The following is a 25,637-nucleotide window of genomic DNA, read 5'->3' as shown; positions in this document are numbered from 1 at the left end:
TCGCAAATTTCAAAGTTACCCCCTCCCCTCCCCAACACCCAGACATTGGGTGGGGAGGTGGCTCGACTGCGATATCATTGGATGTCCCCCTCTGAGGCAAACAAAATCCGATGTATACCTATCGAGATATTTCAGTGTCTTCTGTTTAAACGAACACCCTATATACCTATATCTTTATGTATTTACTTTTGTATGGAAAACGAAATTTTCTCATAAATTCACAACGCAGGTCAGTTACAAAAGTCTTCTGAGAGACTAGATACACTGTAGTTGATAACCAGTAGCCCTATCGTTGATTTACTTCCAGCTCTTTACACAAGGTCATGACCCTAAAAAGGTCACACTAGCTGACCAGTCATATTTCAATTTCCTGTTCTCATGGGTAGATTCCCATTCTTAATCCTACTTCCATTCTATCTCACACTGCAGACACATTTCAGATACACCTAGTCCCCTGCAGGACTTACAACCTCCCTCTAACGCACTCCTTCCTCCAATCCACACTCACAAAACATTTTCGTCTCCACACCCTACTCTCAACTCCGCTTTCCAATTAACCCCCAAAACTTACAACCTCCCTCTAACGCACTCCTTCCTCCAATCCACACTCACAAAACATTTTCGTCTCCACACCCTACTCTCAACTCCGCTTTGAAGTACTACTATTTCTTCCTGATATCCAACCCATTGCTGATCGTAAGACATCAGAAAATCTCCTCCACTCTACGTACAGTAACACAAATTTTATCATCTTTCATGGAAACACAGCACAGCATAATCGTCGTACATGCTTACACCTGTTTAATATCACCTGGCGTTTGTTGCGACTTTTAACCATCTTAATAAAAATATTGATTTTTACATAAAGCTGCTCTGCCTCCAAAAGAGAGAATGACGAGGAAGTAAGGGAAGAAAATAATAAACTCGAATTGTAAAAGTCTGTAGCGTACTATAATTATTCCTTTTTTTAGTTTATTGCTAGTTCCGTGCCTGCTGGCTTGTGTGGATGAGTAATGTTTCCTCTCCAATAACTACGGACGTTTTCCCAGGATTAAGGATCCTTCTGTAGAAGCCGGAAGCAAATTTTGTAACTCTGATCAGTCCATGCATGCCGGGCGTCGTCAGATACGCGCTCGCAATAAAGTTATAGTTGCTGAACTGAAGGTCTTTATTCTTCTGAATCACGTTAAGCAAAGGTCGGACAGCCACCAGTTAAGCTGAACCCGACAAGTGGTGACCCCGACGTGATCCAAGCATAAACCGCCGTGATTAAGAAGAAGCAGGCGTGAGCTACGTAAGTAACTAGGTCATAATGACCGAACAGCAGGCTGTCTCCAGGATTGCAGTCCGTTTGCCGCCGTTCTGGCCCGACAACCGGGTATTCTGGTTCGCGCAGGCAGAGGCAAGTTTTGGCAGCGCTGGAATAACGGCAGAAGCAACTAAGTTTGCGCTGATTGTGAGCCAGCTCGTCCAACGTCACGCAGCCGAGGTGCAGGGCATAATCGCAGCACCGCCCGAGACTGCAGCTTATGCCAGGCTAAAATCAGAGTTGATTCGACGGGTGGCCGCGTCACAAGAGGACCGGATACGTCAGGTTCTGACACAGGAAGAAATTGGCGACAGGAAGCCTTCTCAATACCTGAGATATCTACGCAGCAAAGTTGACGCCGTTACTGATCCAGACAGTCTGCTCAGGACGCTGTGGAGCTGTAGGTTGCCGCCGCAAATAAAAGCCATAATCGCCTCACAAACGGACATGCCGCTGGATGACGTGCGCAGCTAGCAGACCGGATTCAGGACGCGATAACACCGACTCAGGTCAGCGCAGTCGCGGCGTTGGACAACAGTACAAACAGTACCGCGTCTATAGCACTGGCCGATCATGATTCACTCGCGGCCAAGGTCGAGCTTTTGTGCGTCCAGGTCAGTGCGCTGCTGGCACGTGACGACAACAATAGAAGAAGCCGATACAGACGGCGACCTCGAGAAGCAGATCTTCCGGCGGTACTACCACTCCACAAGGCGAGGTACCGTTGTGCTGGTACCACCGACGATTCGGCGATCAAGCAAGGAAGTGCACATCGCCGTGCTCGCACCCAAACACCACCGGCGGCCGACAATAGGCGCAACCGACTGCCAGTTATGGTCCAAGCGCCTGCTCGTTACCGATAGGAGTTCCGGCGTAAAGTTTTTAGTTGACACTGGGTCCGTCCTGAGTATCACACCACGAGCAGCCCTAGATCGTTGCCGGCCGCCAACTGCCTTTCGTCTGACGGCTGCCACCAATTCTTCCATCGCAACATATGGCACACAGAGAATGGAGCTTAATCTCGGCCTAATTCGCCCGTACGAGTGGAATTTTACAGTGGCTGACGTCACGGAGGCGATCGTCTGGGCTGACCTCCTGGCGCACTACCACCTGCTGCCGGACGTCGCGAACGCACGCTTGGTAGACAGCGTCACTGGCTTAACAGTCATAGGTTTCCGTTGCAACACCGCAACGCACAGTGCCAAAGTTGGTCCATGCTACGGGGGGGTGAGTACACCGAATTACTGCTTAACTAACCGAACTTGACCAGGCCGCCCGGCGCTCCCAGGTTCATACCACATGACACGGTGCATCACATTCAAACGACTGATGGTCCCCCAGTAGCATGCCGACCTAGGCGTCTCTCTCCGGACCGATTGTCGATAGCGAAGGCAGAATTTGACGCCATGATTCGTGAGGGCATAATGCGGCCATCTAAGAGCCTGTGCACCTCCGTTTTACATCTCGTTCCGAAGAAGGGTGGAGCTTGGCGCCCATGCGGTGACTACCGTGCGCTTAAGGCGCGAACAGTGCCAGACAGATATCCCGTTCCGTTACTGAGGGATTATAATCACGCTTTACATGGTGCCACGGTGTTCACCGTTCTGGACTGCGCTAAAGCGTATACACAGATTCCGGTGGCCAACGACGGCATTCCAAATACTGCAATAATGACGCCTTTCGGTTTATTTGAAAGCAAATTTATGACTTTCGGTTTACGCAATGCCGCTCAGACCTGGCAAAGGTTTATAGACTCGGTTCTCCAGGGTCTGCCGTTTTGTTTCGCCTACCTGGACGATGTGTTAGTGTTCTCTGCTGACCATGAACAACACCGACAACATCTGCGAGAGATTTTCGAGCAACTGAAACGATACGGTGTCGTCTTGAACGTGGACAAGTGTGTTTTTGGGCAGTCGGAGGTGACATTTCTTGGCCATAAATTTCTGCTGAAGGCTCTCTTCCTGTGTCCGAGAAGGTGGACGCTATCTTGCAGCTACCCCGACCAACTACGATCAAAGAATTACTTCGTTTTTTGGGGATGCTCAGTTTTTATCGACGTCACCTTCCCCACGCTGCGGAGCTGCGGGAGCCTTTGACGGCGGCATTATCAGGCCCTAAAGTAAATAGCAAGTCTCTGATACAGTGGACAGAGGACATGTGTTTTGGGTCCGAGGCAACAAAGAAGAGCATGCCCGACGCGGCGCTTCTCGCACATCCACGGCTCGACGCGCCTTTAGCAATTGTAGACGCGAGCCAGACGGCGATCGGAGCCGCGTTACATCAATGGTCGGACAACCCATGGCAGCCACAAGCTTTCGCCTGCACAGAGAAAATGGAGCACATATGACTGTGAGTGAGCTCCTGGCGGTATACCAAGCAGTGAAATATTTCCGCCCCCAAGTGGAAGCCCGAACTTTCACGATATATACAGACCACAAGCCACTCACGCTCGCCTTCCGTCGGAATAGTGTCAACTGCTCCCCCTCGTCAATTTCATCACCTCGAGTTCGTGGCTCAGTTTACTACCGACATTAGACATATTTCTGGGATCGACAACATTGTTGCGGATTGCCTATCACGGATCAGCAGTGTTTCCAGTATCTTAGACTTCCCTGCACTGGCACAGGCACAGAGATACGACGAAGAATTCCTTACCTATGTTAAAGATACGGCTTCCGCATCGCAACTGAAACTCATTGATGTTCCGGGGGAAGGTACACAGCTATACTGCGACGTTTCTCGCGGCCGAAATCGTCCCTTTCTGACGCCGGCTTTTATAAAACAAGCCTCTGATACGGTCATCCAGGGGTACGCCCGACATCCCGCCAAGTATCGCAACGTTTCGTGTGGCCGGGCATAGAAAAAGTCTGCCGCGAGTGGGTCCGATCTTGTCTTCAGCGCCAACGCGGCAAGATTAACTGCCATGTACACGCACCGACCGGCGACTTTCCTGATACCACCGTCCGCTTTGCCCACGTTCACTTGGATGTAGTCGGACCACTTCCACCGTCGAACGGACAAATATATCTGTTTACAATGATCGATCGATTTAGACGTTGGCCGGAGGCAGTGCCGGTGGATAATACCACAGCAGACACATTAGCTTCCGCTTTTGCAATGACTTGGTTGGCAAGATTTGGGTGGCCACTACATATTACCACTGACCGCCGACGGCAATTTGAATCAGACCTGTTCTCACAGCTGGCCAAGTTCTGTGGTTACACCCACCATAAGACCACAAGTTAGCACCCAGCAAGCAACGGAGTGATCGAACGCTGGCACCGTTTTTTGAAGGCCGCGCTGATGTGCCACGAAGAAACCTGGACGACTTTCAAACCAGACCTGTGGTCGTCAGCGGCAGAACTGGTTTATGGAGAAACACTACGCCTTCCTGGTGACTTTCTAGACGCTGATGCCATAGAGACAGTTGCTACTGGCCAGCCGGATTTCTTGCGACGCTTGAGGGACCATGTATCAAAGATTCGCCCTCCGAAAGCCACACGTCATGGCAAGCCGCCCACTTTCGGGCACCAGGACCTGGAACAATGTCGTCACGTCATGCTCCGCACTGAGGGCGTTAAACCGCCTCTACAAGCTCCTTATTCTGGTCCATATGAAGTGCTACGGCGCAGTGCCCACATGATGGATATCCCAGCGAACGGCAAAACCACGACTGTTGCGTTGAATCGGGTTAAACCTGCGTGTGTTTTTCCTGACACCCCACTAGCGGCACCTCGTCGTAGGCATCCACCTACCGCTGTTCCAGACACTGACGCCACACCTCCGGCGCCGGCTCTTCAACATCCGCGTCCTGACACTGTTCCTCCTCCTCCGACGAGGACGACCCGTTCTGGACGTCGGGTGCTCTTTCCGACGCGGTATGTCGACGCCGACGCTCCGCTTCCGCCCGGGGGCTGATGTAGCGACGCCGGTGTGTGTGTGGTGTGTCAGTGCAGTGCTGTGCGGTCGTAATTACTGTACACGACGTCTGTGTAGTTCCACGCCCAACCTCTAGAGGCGCTGTGTTTTCTAGCTTTTATGTACGTTCTGTGCATTATTATTATTCCTTGTTTATTGAGTTTATTGGTAGTTCCGTGCCTCCTGGCTTGTGTGGACAAGTACTGTTTTCTCTCCAATAACTACGGAAGTTTTCCCAGGATTAAGGATCCTTTTGTAGAGGCCGGAAGCAAATTTTGTAACTCCGATCAGTCCATGAATGCCGGGCGTTGTCAGATACGCGCTCGCAATAAAGTTATTGTTGATGAACTAAAGGTCTTTATTCTTCTCAATCACGTTAAGCAAATGTCGGATAGCCACCAGTTTAGCTGAACCCGACAAGTCATATGAAGATAGTTATTCTCCTTAGCTGATGTGTCGTGGCAAAACATGTGGCTGCAGTTCCGAAACTGTGTACAATGTTCTGATTTGTAGATGAATATATTACTTGTTGCAGAATTTAGATAGGAATTATTGTGTAATGAAATAGAAAAATTCTTTACGGGTGTCTTTGGTGCATCAGGTCAGTTACTTACTTGACTACGATTTCTTGTTTGCACAGGTTTTACGCCGGTCCGAAGCTGATCATTGTGGTAACGCAGCCAGATGACGTGCAAAAACTAATGGCGACCAGAAAACCACGAGAACGAGATCCATACTTCACGTACCTCTTAAGTACATTCCTAGGCAACGGGATATTGGTCAACAAAGGCGAGGTCTGGAAAAACCACCGAAAGGTCATCGAACCAGCCTTTCATTCAGAGGTAAGTCAAACGAAGCAAGGGATTCTTGTACCTAAACTTCTTGCAGAATACAACCAACATATGCGATTTGTTGCACATAAAAGAAACTGAGACGTGCAGAGGCTGTTGTTTAAGAGGACAGAAGATACAAAATGGACCTAAAGTGAATTATAGACTTCTATCAGTGTTGGATAGTCACCACGGAACTGTTTGTAACAAAATAAACACAAAATTTTTTTTCAGGATTGACATGTTACGTGAAGGCCCACAAAATTATTTCTAATTATCATAATTATCTTGTCATTACATACATGAAATTAAAAACCAGAGCATAAAATACAAGAATGTCATAGTAGGATTGCTATGAGATTTCTGGATCACTTTTGTCAACATATGTGACCTCACGTGGGCAGGTCAGTACCCTACTGATGACGTCACAATCAACGAGCGTTATCTATAACATCATTGTGACGTCAAAATGGTTCAAATGGCTCTGAGCACTATGGGACTCAACTGCTGTGGTCATCAGTCCCCTAGAACTTAGAACTACTTAAACCTAACTAACCTAAGGACATCACACACATCCATGCCCGAGGCAGGATTCGAACCTGCGACCGTAGCAGTCGCACGGTTCCGGACTGCGCGCCTAGAACCGCGAGACCACCGCGGACGGCTTTGTGACGTCACAAACCACTATCTTTTCCAATGATATCACCAAGATGGCAGATGGCAGTAAATTTAAAAATTAAAGATGACGAATGGCGAGTAAATTAAAAAATAAAAATTGGGCATGAAACTTAAAAATTAAGGACAGCAGATGATGGTAAATTTAAAAAATGCAATGGAGCTCATAGGAAATATTTGTCATCCATTCATTGTGCAGTACACACATTTCTTGCCAAAACCCACCATATACCTATTAACAAAAGTATCTTCCATAATTTGCCATAGGGCGTTTTTCAAGAAATTTCATAAGCATTCACACAACGCACTCACGCAAAGTACTTTAGAGAATGCTCAAATGTATCTAAATGTTCTGGATCTTCTTTTTTCCATACTCAAAAGTATTTACCCAAAAGGAAGAAAAAACCTAATGTGTTAAACGTGCAGCATTTCAAAGTACTTTACAGAAAGCCCAAATGCATCTAAACGCTCTGAAATTCGTTTTTCAGTGTGTTCACAAGTATTCGTCCAAAAATTACGTAAAACAGCACCTGAATACATGCAAAGCTTGATTTCTTTACTATATTTGAGGTAGGATACAACGGAGCCTGACTACTAGTTATCCTCCACACCTAAACTGTTCTATGATGCTTGTTAAGGCACGCACTAGCAAGACCTGGTCATTGATTGAGAGTTTTGCTTAATCCAACAACATTTTTATTGCTGACATCCAATGCGTTTGGCATGTGATTCAGTGTAATTTGACACACTTGCCATCCTGCAAAAGATATCTGGGTACTATTGCTGATCTGTCTTACAGATTAAAGTACACATGTCTACGATACCTCAATAAACCATGTTATTCCCACATCTAAATTCATCAAAACGTCGCCAGATATTTGGTCAGTTCATCATTGTATGAGTTAATGATCTTGTGTATTGGCCTTCATTGGAGATTTTGTGAAGTCCACACAGCCAAGATGATATCGTTAACGATCTGAAATACGGATGTTTCTTCACTTCCTCTGGTAGATCTGTGCTCTTAAGCAGAGCTACCGTTTTGTTGGCCATCGTACGGATTATATCTTTCTGCTGGGTCCTGTAGCTGCTAGCCGTCGGTTTACATCACCGCCGTTGAATTCCCTTTGTCAGCATTGTCTTCCACTAGACGGAGAGGGTCGGAACTTGTCGATGAACGTGCAGGTTTCCCATCTGACTTCCTCTGCTTGTTCGTTTGTCAAACTTCGAACTGTTTCTTCCATGCCACTACTGCTTCGTTTCGGTATGTTCCTCGTGATGGGTGCAAAGTTCAGCCCTTTTCCGAAGGCTGCAAGGTTCTACATCTACATCTACATCTGTATCCATACTCCGCAGGTCACCTGACGGTGTGTGGCGGAGGGTACCTCTATCGGTTCTCCCTTCTATTCCAGTCTCGTATTGTTCGTGGAAAGAAGGTTGTAGCTGAGTCCAGTAATTTCCCTGTCGAATCAACAATTTCTCTATTGCTATTAGCCTCCTCGCTGATCGTCTGAGTTGCCGACGATCTGTCAGATTTGTCCCGTAATTTCTGAACCTCGCTATCGGCGTGAGAGCTACAGACCGCCCACTCCCAAGAGTGAACTGGTAGTTCAAATGGCTCTGAGCACTATGGAACTTAACTGCTGAGGTCATCAATCCCCTAGAACCTAGAACTACTTAAACCTAACTAACCTAAGGACATCAGACACATCCATGCCCGAGGCAGGATTCGAATCTGCGACAGTAGCGGTCGCGCGGCTCCAGACTGTAGCGCCTAGAACCGCTCGGCCACACCGGACTGCCGAGCTGGTAGTGCTCGTGCCGTACTAAGATGGCGTGAGAGCAGGGTTCAAGCGTTCTTGTTCACCTCTTTCCATGTAAAGAGAATGTGTACCCTCACTATTACCATGGTTTCTCGTTGCACAACACACTCGGGCATCTTCGATTTCGCTGGGAATCGTAGTTTCACAAACTGTGGTAGGATATTCTCACACCGCCACTGTTGAAAGAAAGCTGATGCTCCGAGAGTTCCGCTCTCCTGGAGAGTTCTGCCTGCATCTGAAGCTTCAGAGCATGTGCTTGATGCAGAGGACACGTGTGAGTACATGTATAGTTTTCAGGCGTATACTTTTAATCAAGTGCTCTGGGGTTTCGAGCCAGGTGGCTGTCCCCAGCTTAGGCTTGTAGTTCTGCACTAGCGGCAATACAACGAGAACCTGCCCAGTACATCCAGCACGCAAGACGCATCCAGAGAGCCAAGACACAGTCGAGGACTGCTTGCGGAGCTTGCGCAACCCTGCAGCACTACAACCTCACCCACTCCCCACCCAGCGACCGGACAGTATCCAGCTGCCCACAGATATATGGAGGGGGACGCACTGCTAGTTCAAATATTATGACATGCCGCTGTAATTAAACACTGCCATCTGTCTGGAAACCAGACAGTTTTCATCAATAGTATGCGGCAGGAAACTTTACATTCATACAATTTCCAGTTATGTTGCAGGAAGTGTCGACTGTCTGTTGGAGGACAGTGTATATAACAAGCCTTTCTACGAAAATATACTTGGACTCAAAGCATTAATTGCGTTATTTATACAACTCCTTTCTTGTTATGATCTGCATTGGAACACGTAACAGCTTTCATGTGCGTGTGATAGATATAAAACTCAGTGTTGCCAACTACTCCACGTGTAATTAATTTTAATGTAAATATCGTGTAAATAACTAATTATGAACAGTCTTAGACATAAATCCCAGCCGTCAGCTGGACACCACAGAGACTAAGTCGGAGACATTAGCTTAAGGCGGCCAATATAACCGGCCACATCTCAGGATTTTAAATCCGTACACATGCACGATCTGGCAACACTGCAGGATGCAGAAGTTTGTGGAGGAAGTGTTGTTATTCTCCGCAGGGGAATCTTCTTGTGTATCTTCTTGTGGTCTACTGGTAACGTCACGCAGTGTACATGTGAAGTCGCAAGCTGGAAACCCTCGACTGCCTTAGTCTTTTTAAAGCATATGGAGTTTGCGTCTTGGAACATATGTCGTCGTTCAAGAACTGTAAAATAGAGTCGCAAGTGGGAAATGTCTAACATTTGAGACATAATACTTGCTAAGGATTTCAAACAGGGCTAATGGCAACAGAGCCTGCTCAGTACCTCTATATTGTGTGTGGGGTGAGTGCTTTCGGGAAAACACGTAGAAAAATGCTTTCTTCTTGTAAAAGAGATCGTTCTGGCATTGGACGTTTTTCCACATTTAGGAAGTCTGGATAACGGTTATATGTGATGAACTGCCGGCCGCTGTGGTCGAGCGGTTCTAGGTGCTTCAGTCCGGAAACGTGCTGCTGCTACGGTTGCAGGTTCGAATCCTGCCTCGGTCGTGGATGTGTGTGATGTCCTTAGGTTAGTTAGGTTTAAGTAGTTCTAAGTCTCGGGGACTGACGGCATCAGATGTGAAGTCCCATAGTGCTTAGAGGCATTTGAAGCATTTTGTGGCGAACTACGACCATTTAAACGTCGCGCGACATTTGCATTCAATCAGCGAAGTTTCAGAAGTCTGGAGCAGGACTACGGGATGCTCTAATTCAAAGCAACAAACCCCAAACGGATGGCTATTGCTCCATTTTTGCTTGAACGTCACCAGTTCCCTCATAGGAAATACCTATTTAGTGTTGTTACTGATGACGCGGTACATGGTGCCCTTACGTTAACTTCGGAAGAAGAAATTAATGGCTGAGCCCTAACACAACATGTACGCGAGCAAAGGACAGCGTGAACATAATATATTTCCTCCGGTGCCTCAAAAAGGGTGTTATGCACTACGAACGCTACTCCACGGATGTGCCTCTCGCAGCTGACATTTCTTGCTGCCAATAACTAACACACCTATTACTCGCAGTGTAATAAAAACAGCTTACAAAACTGCATCACGTGTTGCTACTATAAGATAATGCGCACTGCCTATTTCATAAACAAAACTATGCAGGAGTTTGTTTTGAAAGACACCCATCACGCAATTAATCTTCAGATCTTATATCCTCAAACGTTTACCATTCTCGCTGCTTATCGAAAAACAATCATGAAAATTCCTTTCTAGTCGAAAATGTACTTCAAATCTGGCTTAATGGCGTCTGTAGCCGCTCGGAGTGGCCGCGTGGTTAGAGGCGCCATGTCACGGACTGCGCAGCCGCTCCCACCGAATGTTCGAGTCCTCCCTCGGGCATGGGTGTGTGTGTTGTTCTTAGCATAAGTTAGTTTAAGTTAGCTTAAGTAGTGTGTAAGTCTAGGAACCCATGACCTCAGCAGTTTTGTCCCTTAAATCCACGCACGTTTGAACATCTTTTTTAACTCAGTTCCTGTAGAATTCTGCAGTTATGGAGTGGTTAACCTACCTGAGCATTGTCAGACTGTTGTAGAAAATGTGAGAGAATAGTCTGTTGATGAATAATTTCTGTCTGATGTGAAACAATGGACAACCTTATTAGATTATGCACTGTACTAATACAAATGAAGTTATACTTACTGCGAAAACTATGTACCGAAAATCTGTTGTAATAAACTAGCAAGATATTATTCACACTGGACTTCGGAACGATCTATGTTTCTTTGCTGCCCTGTGTTCCTCTCAAGTAGTTTAGAACTGCAGCAGTTCAAAAATGAAATAAATAAGATTTCTTTGCTGATTTTAGACCTGCCTGTCTGTAACTCTGTCACAAAACTGATAAAGATATGGTCTTTAACTAGATTGGTAATATGGACCAAAGCAGCCTTTGCACCGTCGGTGACCGTGTTACATTTATTTTCATGGGGATGTAGTCCAAGATACGAAATGGAGATTTTTTTTCATTTTCTCAGTTTTAATTTAATTTGATTTTGTACTTTTTGTGCCATTTATAGGTGCAAAACACAACATCGACAACCTAAAGATGCCATGCAGGTCACCTTCTTACTATCTCTGAGGTAGCGAAAGCTAAAATGTCAGTCTTCCCATTATTGCTTCAGTTGAGACTACGTAAAACACGATATTATTTGAAAAGCTTTTCCTTGTCGCAAAGCCTTAAATTGATAAACTTATTTCATACCTGATCTGCAAATTACTCAGGTTATTGAATGAAAATGATACGAATAGGTCAAGTGAATTTAGGAGGATACTTCTGAGCCATTCAGAAAGTAGCTCGTCACTTATAGTGTAGCGAAAGATCTCCAGCGTTGGACTTACATTTTCCTTGAGACATTGTCGAATGTATCCAGCGTTGTTGGCAAGATTCAGTTATACTACTAGCAGGAAGAATACCGACCGACGTGTCCTTGAATTGGCTGCGAAGTGACAACAGATTCTGTCTCAAAGACGGGACTGCCAAGGATTAGAATACCAAAAGAATGTGTCACTGAATTTTATTCGCATTTTTGTACCTAGGTTTAGAGACTAGAGCGAACTTACTAATAATATTTGTATTCACTGACTCCAAATCAAACGTCGTTCATTATAAACAGTCACAATCATTTGTCTTTTTTTAGCACTAAAAACTAAAAAACTGATAGCTAGATGTGATTCAAGTTTCTGGACTATCTCCTGTGCCTTTCTTGTCAACATAATGAATAGCCAACATTTCGTCTTTTTTATAATTCCAGACGCAGATAATACTTTTTAAGTATCATTGCCAATAGACCCAAAAGAGAGGAATGAAGGGACAACCACACAGAATTGATTACAGAACGAAAATGTTCACAAGGAGACTCCGTAACTTACGAATAACAAAGTTCCAATCCAGAAAGGCGACTGTGCAGAAAACGACAAGCAAGGACGGAAAATGTGGGATGAAACAGCAGCTGACAATTAAAGCAGTCACAATTAGAGGGTCATCAAAAATTTCAACATGGTCTCATTGCTGTAGCAGAGGCAAGGTTAGAAAGAATCATGTTTCCCACAACGTAAATGACAAGAGACATTGTAATTTACTCGTCAAATAAATTGCTTGCATTCGAAAACGCAGTTTTCTAAATCACTGTCCTTTATTACGCACAAATTAATCAGAATAATCTATAAAAGTTCCACGTAAAAATCTAGCGATCTTTGTAGATTAATCCAGCTCCAGTCCTGGATCATTCAGTTGCCAAATATTTTCTGAATGGAATCTTGTATATAAATTTTTTTGAGACAATACTAGTGATTTGCGAACATTTGTCTTGTTATTGCGTAACCGCCGTCTGCTTCACGTCTGCTGTGCAGCGAGCTACCTTAATTTAAGTATTAACTGTATTTTTCTTACTTCTCACTTCTTCTTCTGCATGTTTTTGCTTTTAGGAAGCTTTAATAGTCGAGTGCTATTAAGTGTTCCATAGATCTCGTGTTTGTTTTGAATACAGTCAGAGAGAGTCCCTTTAGTCAGCCATAGTGCCAGTAGTGCTAGTGTTTGTTTTCAATACAGTCCAGAGACAGGTAGTGCTATTTTCCTTGTTTTCTACAAGAAGTGGTTAGCAATCACAGTTTAGTCAATAATCAACCGCCTTTAGTGAATTAGCAGTCTAGTTAAAAGTTGATTAACACTCTATAGTAAATTGATTTCTTAGGATGGATAGGATGTGTGGCTGCTGTGTACGGACGCAGGAGGAGCTGGCCACTCTTCGCGAACAGCTGAGCGTGTAGATGGCCGCGGTCAGCCGTCTTCAGGCTGCTGCCTCGGAGTGTAGCGGCAGTGGGGAGTCTGGTGCGTCGCAAGGTACACCCCAGGTGTTACATGCTTCACCCACTGTACCTGCTGTCGAGACATCTTCGCGGGTACCGGGCGCGGTTGAGCCACCCTCTCCCCAAGGGGAGTGGCAGGTTCATCGGCGCACGAGACGGAGGGTCAATCTGGAGGCTGGCCGTGTGGCATCGCCCGCTCTGCCTGTGAGTGGACATGTGGCCGCTCCTTCAGCAAGGTCCGAGCAGGCACACGGGGGGAGGGGTTTATTAGTTATTGGGAGCTCCAACGTTAGGCGGGTGATGGAGCCCCTTAGGGAAATAGCGGAAAGGTCGGGGAAGAAGGCCAGTGTTCACTCTGTCTGCTTGCCGGGGGTCTCATCCGAGATGTGGAGGAGGCCCTACCGGCGGCGATAGAGAGCACTGGGTGCACCCGACTGCAAATTGTTGCTCATGTCGGCACCAATGACTCCTGCCGTCTGGGTTCAGAGGTCATCCTCAGTTCGTACAGGCGGTTGGCGGAGTTGGTGAAGGCGGAAAGCCTCGCTCGCGGGGTGGAATCAGAGCTAACTATTTGTAGTATCGTTCCCAGAACCGATCGCGGTCCTCTGGTTTGGAGCCGAGTGGAAGGCTTAAACCAGAGGCTCAGACGATTCTGCGGAGAGCTGGGGTGCAAATTTCTCGACCTCCGCTATCGAGTGGAGAAATGTAGGGTCCCCCTGAATAGGTCAGGCGTGCACTACACGCCGGAAGCGGCTACGAGGGTAGCGGAGTATGTGTGGAGTGCACATGGGGTTTTTTTAGGTTAGAGAATTCCCTCCCTAGGCCCGACAAGACGCCTCCTGAGACGCGGCAAGGCAGGAGTAGGCAAAATGCAATAAGGAATAACAATATTAATGTGCTAATAGTAAACTGCAGGAGCGTCTATAGAAAGGTCCCAGAACTGCTCTCATTAATAAACGGTCACAACGCCCATATAGTACTAGGAACAGAAAGTTGGCTGAAACCAGACGTAAACAGTAATGAAATCCTAAACTCGGATTTGAATGTATACCGCAGAGATAGGCTGCACAGTGAAGGGGGAGGCGTGTTTATAGCGATAAGAAGTGCAATAGTATCGAAGGAAACTGACGGAGATTCGAATTGTGAAATGATTTGGGTGAAGGTCACGGTTAAAGCAGGCTCAGACATGGTAATTGGATGTCTCTATAGGCCCCCGGGCTCAGCAGCTGTTGTGACTCAGCACCTGAAGAATAATTTGGAAAATATTTCGAGTAGATTTCCCCACCATGTTATAGTTCAGGGTGGAGATTTTAATTTGTCGGATATAGACTGGGAGACTCAAACGTTCATAACGGGTGGCAGGGACAAAGAATCCAGTGAAATATTTTTAAGTGCTTTATCTGAAAACTACCTTGAGCAGTTAAACAGAAAACCGATTCGTGGCGATAACATATTAGACCTTCTGGTGACAAACAGACCCGAAGTATTTGAATCAGTTAATGCAGAACAGGGAATCAGCGATCATAAAGCGGTTACTGCATCGATGATTTCTGCCGTAAATAGAAATATTAAAAAAGGTAGGAAGATTTTTCTGTTTAGCAAAAGTGACAAAAAGCAGATTACAGAGTACCTGACGGCTCAACACAAAAGTTTTGTCTCAAGTGCAGATAGTGTTGAGGATCAGTGGACAAAGTTCAAAACCATGGTACAATATGCGTTAGATGAGTATGTGCCAAGCAAGATCGTAAGAGATGGGAAAGAGCCACCGTGGTACAACAACCGAGTTAGAAAACTGCTGCGGAAGCAAAGGGAACTTCAGAGCAAACATAAACATAGCCAAAGCCTTGCAGACAAACAAAAATTACGCGAAGCGAAATGCAGTGTGAGGAGGGCTATGCGAGAGGCTTTCAATGAATTCGAAAGTAAAGTTCTATGTACTGACTTGGCAGAAAATCCTAAGAAATTTTGGTCCTATGTCAGTGCGGTAGGTGGATCAAAACAAAATGTCCAGACACTCTGTGACCAAAATGGTACTGAAACAGAGGATGACAGACTAAAGGCCGAATTACTAAATGTCTTCTTCCAAAGCTGTTTCACAGAGGAAGACTGCACTGTGCTTCCTTCTCTAGATTGTCGCACAGTTGACAAAATGGTAGATATCGAATTAGACGACAGAGGGATAGAGAAACAATTAAAATCGCTCAAAAGAGGAAAGGCCGCTGGTCCTGATGGAATACCAGTTCGATTTTACACAGAGTACGCGAAGGAACTTGCTCCCCTTCTTGCAGCGGTGTACCGTAGGTCTGTAGAAGAGCGAAGCGTTCCAAAGGATTGGAAAAGGGCACAGGTCATCCCCGTTTCCAAGAAGGGACGTCGAACAGATGTGCAGAACTATAGACCTATATCTCTAACGTCGATAAGTTGTAGAATTTTGGAACACGTATTATGTTCGAGTATGTCTTTTCTGGAGACTAGAAATCTACTCTGTAGGAATCAGCATGGGTTTCGAAAAAGACGGTCGTGTGAAACCCAGATCGCGCTGTTCGTCCACGAGACTCAGAGTGCCATAGACACGGGTTCACAGGCAAATGCCGTGTTTCTTGACTTCCGCAAGGTGTTTGACACAGTTCCCCACAGTCGTTTAATGAACAAAGTAAGAGCATACAGACTATCAGATCAATTGTGTGATTGGATTGAGGAGTTCCTAGATAACAGAACGCACCATGTCATTCTCAATGGAGAGAAGTCTTCCGAAGTAAGAGTGATTTCAGGTGTGCCGCAGGGGAGTGTCATAGGACCGTTGCTATTCACAATATACATAAATGACCTGGTGGATGACATCGGAAGTTCACTGAGGCTTTTTGCAGATGATGCTGTGGTGTATCGAGAGGTTGCAACAATGGAAAATTGTACTGAAATGCAGGAGGATCTGCAGCGAATTGACGCATGATGCACGGAATGGCAATTGAATCTCAATGTAGACAAGTGTAATGTGATGCGAATACATAGAAAGATAGGTCCCTTATCATTTAGCTACAAAATAGCAGGTCAGCAACTGGAAGCAGTTAATTCCATAAATTATCTGGGAGTACTCATTAGGAGTGATTTAAAATGGAATGATCATATAAAGTTGATCGTCGGTAAAGCAGATGCCAGACTGAGATTCATTGGAAGAATCCTAAGGAAATGCAATCCGACAACAAAGGAAGTAGGTTATAGTACGCTTGTTCGCCCAATGCTTGAATACTGCTCAGCAGTGTGGGATCCGCACCAGGTAGGGTTGATAGAAGAGATAGAGAAGATCCAACGGAGAGCAGCGCTCTTCGTTACAGGATCATTTAGTAATTGCGAAAGCGTTACGGAGATGATAGATAAACTCCAGTGGAAGACTCTGCAGGAGAGACGCTCAGTAGCTCGGTACGGGCTTTTGTTAAAGTTTTGAGAGCATACCTTCACCGAAGAGTCCAGCAGTATATTGCTCCCTCCTACGTATATCTTGCGAAGAGACCATGAGGATAAAATCAGAGATTAGAGCCCACACAGAAGCATACCGACAATCCTTCTTTCCACGTACAATACTAGACTGGAATAGAAGGGAGAACCGATAGAGGTACTCAGGGTACCCTCCGCCACACACCGTCAGGTGGCTTGCGGAGTATGGATGTAGATGTAGATGTAGATACCAGTTTAAGAGCATCCATTCCTTAGCAATTCTCTTGTGATGCACGTACTTCATGTTAGATACGTGTGAATCAGAGTGTAGCGCCTGCGTAGTCAGATAACAAACGGCCAGTATCTTTCAGTACAGTGGAAGCAGGCTTGGAGCTAGCTTATTACTTAACGAACTGTAACATACAAAAAACGAGTACTGACCATCATTTCAGTTACATAGCAGACGGTAGTATTTGATAAGAAATTATCTGTAGAATTAATGTAATTGCTACAAGAATGAAATCTGTGCGTGCTTGGTGTTAATGAGACAAGTGCTTCGTGTACTAGATTGAGCAGATTGACTGGTGTTTCCTTTTAAACGTCATGAGGTTTTAGTTCCACTCTCTGATTGTTCTCCAGGGAAACGTAAGACGGTGTTCCTACTTGCAGATCCATGTGTAGCTCACACTTGCTCTCAGAGAAGCATAAAGTAAGTAGAACTTAATCAGCGATGTTGCCCATAAGAAGTGTCTACCCACAACCCCCCCCCCCCTCCCTCCCGCCGCCATCTTTACTTAGGTAGCCAGCGCTAGAATAAGTGCGTCAGTACCAACGCCGTTCAGACCATGCGAACAGCATAACACCACCACATTCACTGAGCACCCATATACCATTGTCATAATACAGTTGGTATTATCATCTTCTCGGAGCGGTTACAATATAACTGCTACTGACGCTATGTCAAGAATAGCGTAAAGTGCCTTAGGAATGAAGGTTTCGGCTTGCTGTATAACTAAGTCTGAGATCCAAAATAACGATAAGAAGTTAACAAAGAGGAGGGAAAGGCAGTGCCTCTACTTATTTTCACGAATTCTTGCAGTTTGATCTTAATTAATTCCTGACAGTAGGGTACTAACGGCTCCTTTCGGAAATCAAAACATCTGAACAGCCATAGACAGTATTTCTATTCATTCTTCATTACTACACTCCTGGAAATGGAAAAAAGAACACATTGACACCGGTGTGTCAGACCCACCATACTTGCTCCGGACACTGCGAGGGGGCTGTAGAAGCAATGATCACACGCACGGCACAGCGGACACACCAGGAACCGCGGTGTTGGCCGTCGAATGGCGCTAGCTGCACAGCATTTGTGCACTGCCGCCGTCAGTGTCAGCCTGTTTGCCGTGGCATTCGGAGCTCCATCGCAATGTTTAACACTGGTAGCATGCCGCGACAGCGTGGACGTGAACCGTATGTGCAGTTGACGGACTTTGAGCGAGGGCGTATAGTGGGCATGCGGGAGGCCGGGTGGACGTACCGCCGAATTGCTCAACACATGGGGCGTGAGGTCTCCACAGTACATCGATGTTGTCGCCAGTGGTCGGCGGAAGGTGCACGTGCCCGTCGACCTGGGACCGGACCGCAGCGACGCACGGATGCACGCCAAGACCGTAGGATCCTACGCAGTGCCGTAGGGGACCGCACCGCCACTTCCCAGCAAATTAGGGACACTGTTGCTCCTGGGGTATCGGCGAGGACCATTCGCAACCGTCTCCATGAAACTGGGCTACGGTCCCGCACACCGTTAGGCCGTCTTCCGCTCACGCCCCAACATCGTGCAGCCCGCCTCCAGTGGTGTTGCGACAGGCGTGAATGGAGGGACGAATGGAGACGTGTCGTCTTCAGCGATGAGAGTCGCTCCTGCCTTGGTGCCAAAGATGGTCGTATGCGTGTCTGGCGCCGTGCAGGTGAGCACCACAATCAGGACTGCATACGACCGAGGCACACAGGGCCAACACCCGGCATCATGGTGTGGGCAGCGATCTCCTACACTGGCCGTACACCTCTGGTGATCGTCGAGGGGACACTGAATAGTGCACGGTACATCCAAACCGTCATCGAACCCATCGTTCTACCATTCCTAGACCGGCAAGGGAACTTGCTGTTCCAACAGGACAATGCACGTCCGCATGTATCCCGTGCCACCCAACGTGCTCAAGAAGGTGTAAGTCAACTACCCTGGCCAGCAAGATCTCCGGATCTGTCCCCCATTGAGCATGTTTGGGACTGGATGAAGCGTCGTCTCACGCGGTCTGCACGTCTAGCACGAACGCTGGTCCAACTGAGGCGCCAGGTGGAAATGGCATGGCAAGCCGTTCGACTGGTCTATGATCGTCTCCATGGGAGAATAGCAGCCTGCATTGCTGCGAAAGGTGGATATACACTGTACTAGTGCCGACATTGTGCATGCTCTGTTGCCTGTGTCTATGTGCCTGTGGTTCTGTCAGTGTGATCATGTGATGTATCTGACCCCAGGAATGTGTCAATAAAGTTTCCCCTTCCTGGGACAATGAATTCACGGTGTTCTTATTTCAATTTCCAGGAGTGTAGCTTCAGCACCCTATTACCTTAAGCAAAGCCCCATTCTGGGTTACATGTGACTCTGAGCAGGACGTTAATTTGACTTCATATCCTGACGACGTGTGGAATCATGTCTCAATTGAAACTTCCTGGTAGATTAAAACTGTGTGCCGGACCGAGACTCGAACTCGGGACCTTTGCCTTTCGCGGGCACGTGCTCTACCAACTGAGCTACCCAAGCACGACTCACGCCGCGTCCTCACAGCTTCACTTGTGCCTGTACCTCGTCTCCTACCTTCCAAACATTACAGAAGCTCTCCTGCAGAACTAGCACTCCTGAAAGAAAGGATATTGCGGAGACATGGCTTAGCCACAGCCTGGGGGATGTTTCCAGAATGAGATTTTCACTCTGTAGCGGAGTGTGCGCTGATATGAAACTTCCTGGCAGATTAAAACTGTGTGCCGGACCGAGGCTCGAACTCGGGTCCTTTGCCTTTCGCGGGCAAGTGCTCTACCAATTGAGCTACCCAAGCACGAGTTATGCTCCGTCCTCACAGCTTCACTCCTGCGAACCTAGCAGAACTAGGCAAAGGTCCCGAGTTCGAGTCTCGGTCCGGCTCACAGTTTTAATCTGCCAGGAAGTTTCATATCAGCGCAGACTCCGCTGCAGAATGAAAATGTCTCAATTGTTCCAGTAGTTGTGTTCCCTCTCGTGCGAATTTAGGAAGGAGCAGCGGCATGTGGCAGTCAGTGCTGAATTCAGAAATGTGCAAAGATTTACACTTTTGTAAGGGGTACTCTGGCTTGCTGCATGTTCCCCATACCGCAGTCAGTAAAATAACGCATGGCTCAATCTGCTAAAAGACACACAATGTGCACTACAAGTCCTTAAATAAATATCTTCGAGCAGTAATAATGCATGAAAGGAAATAGCCTATCGGACGAAAGAAAGGAAAACTCCCTCGTTTTTGCAACCCTTCTCATTGTAACTACGATAAGAAACTTGTGTTATATCAAGCTTCTGAATCCTAAAATAATTATTTTCTCACTTCATACTAAAACAACTGCTATGAGATGGGAGGAGCAAATGAATAATATGCTTCTGAGATAAATTATTTACTTGTGTGCTACTGAGAACAGGTATCTCCTTACTTCTTTATTGTCCGATGTTTAACATTTTCATATCACCCCATATTTTTCCTGGGAGACCACAAATATGTGTTGCCTGTCAGAGGACGTGAAGATAGGGTGGTGATTGATGTGACTGAGGTCCTTCCTCGGCACTAATGAGTGCAGGATCCGGTGATAGCTGACGGGATCGTATGGCTCGTGCGGAGGAATGGATTTAGTCCGGTCGATAGGGTTGAAGGGATATGGATTATCCATGTGGGGGTAAAACCTATCACGGAGAAATGTAGCAACCCTCTGCACGACATGTTGAAGGCTGCGCTCGTCGCGGAGCAGCAAGTATTCATGCAGAGTGGGCTCAGACACGGCAATGGGACTCCTGTCGCCATGGGCTTCCCATCGACTGGAGTCTGCTGGTTATTGTCTCTGTCGGGAGGGGGAGGAGACGAATCCATGTCCGTCATTGGAGACGGGGCCTCCGGCACGATAACGGGGGGCGGGACTGGGTCCAACTGCGTGGCGGTGTCTCCCCCCCCCCCCCCCCCCCACACACACACACCGTCCACCTCACATGGGAGGCGGTGGCGGGAACAGAAGTCTTCTTCAGCGCTCGCATTTCATCACGCATCTGCTGGAGCTGGCGATGGACGGCTGCGTGCTCCTCTCGGCCTCAAAGACGGCTCGGAAGCCGGCCAGGGCGTCGTCGGTGACGTCTTCACGGCTGCGCGGCCCACTTGCCCAGCTCTGCGTTCGGTTGGTTGGTCGGCGGCTGGCGTATCAACGGTGGTCGGTGGCCGTTGTTGGGCAAGGAAACTCCCGAGCGTGAACTGTTCTGATCTTGACGCAGCCGCGAGCTGTTTCAAGAACGTAGTCAAGGTCTTGTCAAAGGTTTAGGGCAAGTCCCATTTGAGAAAGAGGACCTTCGAAAAACTCATGATTTCATTTAGTCTTAAAATTTCAGTAGAGAATGATAAACCATTTTATTCAACAGTGACCTCGGTGTTTTGACCAAGTTGAGACATAACCTCGCTACTTAAGGTGTGCCGTATTTTGGCAAGCCACTGACAAGCAGTCACGCTTCGACCTCTCTTCATCGTTCAAAGTCGTTTTTCACTTTTCTCCTTTCAGTCTTGATCTGAGCTGAGGAAGAGATCAGGGTCGGACAAGCGCAAATTTTTGGGAAGCTATGATTTTACCAGTGGCGCTTTTGTGGCAGTGTTCGACAGAGAAGCTAGAACAAATTTTGGTGGCGAAAATGCAAAAGATCCTGAATTGTTCAACCTTACACTTTCCCGAGTTTCCTCATTAATGAATGCATCTCTCACTTCCCGTAATGTAAGAAAGATCATTTTCTGCATTCAAGAATGTTCCAGTGGACAAATGCACGAGCCTAAAAGAGGAGAATTTAGATTATTATTTATTTATCATATGGCTTTTAGTGCCAGAAGTCTCCAAAAATAAGTTGGGATCGCCTTCGATGCTGCTCTTCTTTTATTAAGTAGAGGGGCTTCTTCTCTAAGGGAACTGGAATCTGTCAGGGAAGAAAGATATTCCAAAGGAATTGGCTGTACCCTATAGTGTGAAACCAGCCATGGCATTTGCCTAAACTGAAAATGGGGAACCACAGAAAACCATTTCCAAGGTTGCTGGTGTATGGATTCAAACTACCCTTCCTCCCGAATTTTGAGGTCCCAAGATTGACAGTCAAATACGCAGAGCTATACGAAGTAAGTGGAGAATTTGAGAAAACTGGTTGCTGTACATTGTTTTAAAATAAACTAAAATGCATCACAAAAAAAGATTGATTTTTGACATTGCATGATTTTCCTTTAATTGTGCATGGTTAGTTATTTGTCAGTGCATGAATGCATGCATATTTTAAGACTGAGTTGTTCTTGGAATTCCTGGTTTCAGTTACTACAGTGTTACAAGAGCGTAAATAAATGATGGACGAAAGAGGGAGGGAGGGATGCCTACTGCAGTTTTCTCAGAAGAATTAAAGTATTCCGTTGAAAATATCTTTGAGAAACGAACTATAGAATGTGCTGTCATCCCATACCCCTTGTGCTGTCCAAAGCCCCTCCCCACAGTTCCATATTGGAATTGGGTTTCGTAACTATGTACCGCCAAGGGACCAGATTGGGCAATGTTTCATCATTTGAGCCACTATTGAGCACATTTTTTTGAAGAAGTGCAACTATCTCCGTTTGGGCGATGTTTTTGTTGATCAACGCAATTTTTGAGCTAAACAGACAAATTTAGAAATTTTTGTATGCACTGATTTTTATTTGACGTTATTCGTAGTATTTTAATGCCTACTCCGAACTTTTCTTTTGTTTCCTTTACTGCTTGCGCAATATACATGTTTTATAACTTAGGGGTTAGGCTACAATCCTGTCTCACTCCATTCTGAACCACTGCTTCCCTTTCACGCTCCTAGACTCTTATAACTGCCATCTGGTTTCAGTACAAATTGCAAATAGCCTTTCGCTGCCTGTATTTTACCCCTGCCACCTTCAGAATTTGAAACAGAGTACTCCAGTCAGCATTGTCAGAAGATTATTCTAAGTATACAAATGCTAGAAACGTAGATTTGCCTTTCCTTAACCTATTCTCTAAGGTAAGTCGCAGGGTCAGTATTGCCTCGCATGTTCCAGCATCTCTACGGAATCGAAACTGATCTTCCCCAAGGTAGGCTTCTACCACTTTTTCCACACCTGTCAACACCTGCTCTGTTTGGGATTGGAATTACTGTATTCTTCTTAAAGTCTGAGGGTATTTCGCCTGTCTCATACATCTTGCTCACAATAGTACATACATTAAATTCAACTGCAAGTAAGAACTGGATTGAGTAACAAAACAACTACTGAGCTCAAGCAGGGCCAATAATTAGGTAGAATGGGAATGGACGATAGCCAATAGTACTACGGGCGTATAGATAGCTTAAACCTGTCGTTGGCCTTTTATGACTATGATAGTGCGTATCCCTTTTTCATCTTATGATTTAAAATCAAAATATCTTTCAATTTCACTACATGGCAACTAGAAGGCATGTAATTTAATGTAGGTGATTTGGGGGGGGGGGGCGTATCCCCCTTTGGCTACGGCTGTTTGGCGGAATTGTTTCCAGATCTTTTTGCTATTACTGGTGTGTTAGATGGAGAAGCGAATTATTTGTGAGCTTTCATTATACAGATGTTTAGCAGACATTTGAAGTACGATTAAAAAAATACAGCATCTTGGGGTGTCGAACTCGCCACTTCATATAAACGCTACGCCATGTTATCACTAGCCTACAAGCAGATAAATCTCTGTAGACTTTTGCGGAGAATGGCAGTACTTCCTCCACACACTTCCGCATCCTGCAGTGTTGCCAGATTACGTATTGCCGGATTTAAAATTCTGTGGGGTGTCCGGTTATATTAGCCGCCTTAAGTGAACGACTCCGGCCTAAGCTCAGCGCCAGCCGACCGGTGGCCAATTTTTATATCTAAGACTGTACACTGATAGACAATAGAGTAGAAGGATGTTATCTATTAATTACTAACAAACAATTCTGCTTTATAATCTCAGTACATGATTTTTCTTTTATGACAGGAACTGGAGAAATTCATGGACATGTTTAACGAAAGTGGGAGCTTCTTATGTTCGAAGCTGGATGAATCGAAAGGTGCAGAGACAGAACTGTCCATCTTGCTCACAATGTCCGCAGTCCGCTCGATTTCAGCCACCATTTTTGACATTAAAATAGATTTGCTGATACCAGATCTGCGGAAACAGGCTGAATGGGCTGCTCAGCTGGCTGATTTCGCAAAAACTTTCTCGGTGAGTGTTGAAACTTCCATGCCCTATTTGCATGTAACACTTTTGCCAATCTTCGGTTCATTTGTATAATACTATTCTCGCAATTACACAATACTTCTGTTGTCACCTAATTTAAATTTTAGGCTACCAATGCATTTTGTCTAATTACTAGGAGCTGATTTGGGATGTTAATGGATGTTATACACAGAGTTAACGTTTTGTCACTCTGAGGAAGAATTCAGAATTTCGGCATAAAAGATTCCATAAATGGTACCACACAGATTCAATGAACAATAGACAATAGCCATAAAATTCATTGTACCTAACCTAAGACGCTAGGCGATATAGAACTTACATATTGTCAACCAAGGCTAAATGTTTGTATACATGGTGGCTGTAAGTAAACTTTCGCTGCTTGGGAGGGCCCCCATCAGAAGTGGGTAAGGGAAGGGTAATGTAACTTTGTGGGTACGTTTGTAAAGACATAATCAAGAGGAATAACGAACAAACCATTCAAATAAACCCATTTTAATTTCCTCATTGTTAATTGCATACCATGTTTACGTTTGTATACCTTTTTGCCTGCTTCATTTACTGTGTTTTCATATTTTCTCCTTTCATCAGTTAAATTCAATATTTCTTCTGTTACCCAAGGATTACTACTAGCCCTCGTCTTTTTAGCTACATGATCCTCTGCTGCCTTCACTACTTCATCCCTTAGAGCTACCCATTCTTCTTCTACTGTATTTATTTCCTCCTTTCCTGTCAATTGTTCCCTTATGCTCTCCCTGAAACTCTGTACAACCTCTGGTTCTTTCAGTTTATCCAGGTCCCATCTCCTTAATTTCCCACCTTTTTGCAGTTTCTTCAGCTTTAATCTACATTTCATAACCAATAGATTGTGATCAGAGTCCACATCTGCCCCTGGAAATGTCTTACAATTTAAAATCTGGTTCCTAAATCTCTGTCTTACCATTATATAATCTATCTGATACCTTCTAGTATCTCCAGGATTCTTCCATTTATACAACCTTCTTTTATGATTCTTGAACCAAGTGTTAGCTGTAATTAAGTTATGCTCTGTGCAAAATTCTACCAGACGGCTTCCTCTTTCATTTCTCTTCCCCAATCCCTATTCACCCATTATGTTTCCTTCTCTCCCTTTTCCTACTCTCGAATTCCAGTTACCAATGACTATTAACTTTTCGTCTCCCTTCACTACATGAATAATTTCTTTTATCTCACCATACATTTCATCAATTTCTTCA

The 25,637-nt window shown here is 45.7% G+C and overlaps 1 protein-coding gene across 2 annotated transcripts in view; it reads left to right on the top strand.

Moving 5' to 3' along the window:
• Nucleotides 1–25,637, top strand: part of LOC126354973 (cytochrome P450 4g15-like) — a 247,833-nt gene that overhangs the window by 79,746 nt on the left and 142,450 nt on the right. For both annotated transcript variants that reach the window (XR_007565424.1, XM_050005059.1), the window contains exons 2-3: nt 5,868–6,069; nt 24,163–24,390. Coding sequence is in view for 1 of the 2 variants with exons in the window: in XM_050005059.1 (XP_049861016.1) it covers nt 5,868–6,069; nt 24,163–24,390 (430 nt within the window). In the remaining variant the exon portion in view is untranslated. The remainder of the gene's footprint in view (nt 1–5,867; nt 6,070–24,162; nt 24,391–25,637) is intronic.

Source organism: Schistocerca gregaria, chromosome 3, assembly GCF_023897955.1.
Source record: "Schistocerca gregaria isolate iqSchGreg1 chromosome 3, iqSchGreg1.2, whole genome shotgun sequence".
NCBI classification, from domain to species: domain Eukaryota; kingdom Metazoa; phylum Arthropoda; class Insecta; order Orthoptera; family Acrididae; genus Schistocerca; species Schistocerca gregaria.
This window is presented reverse-complemented; position numbering and strand designations above follow the sequence as displayed.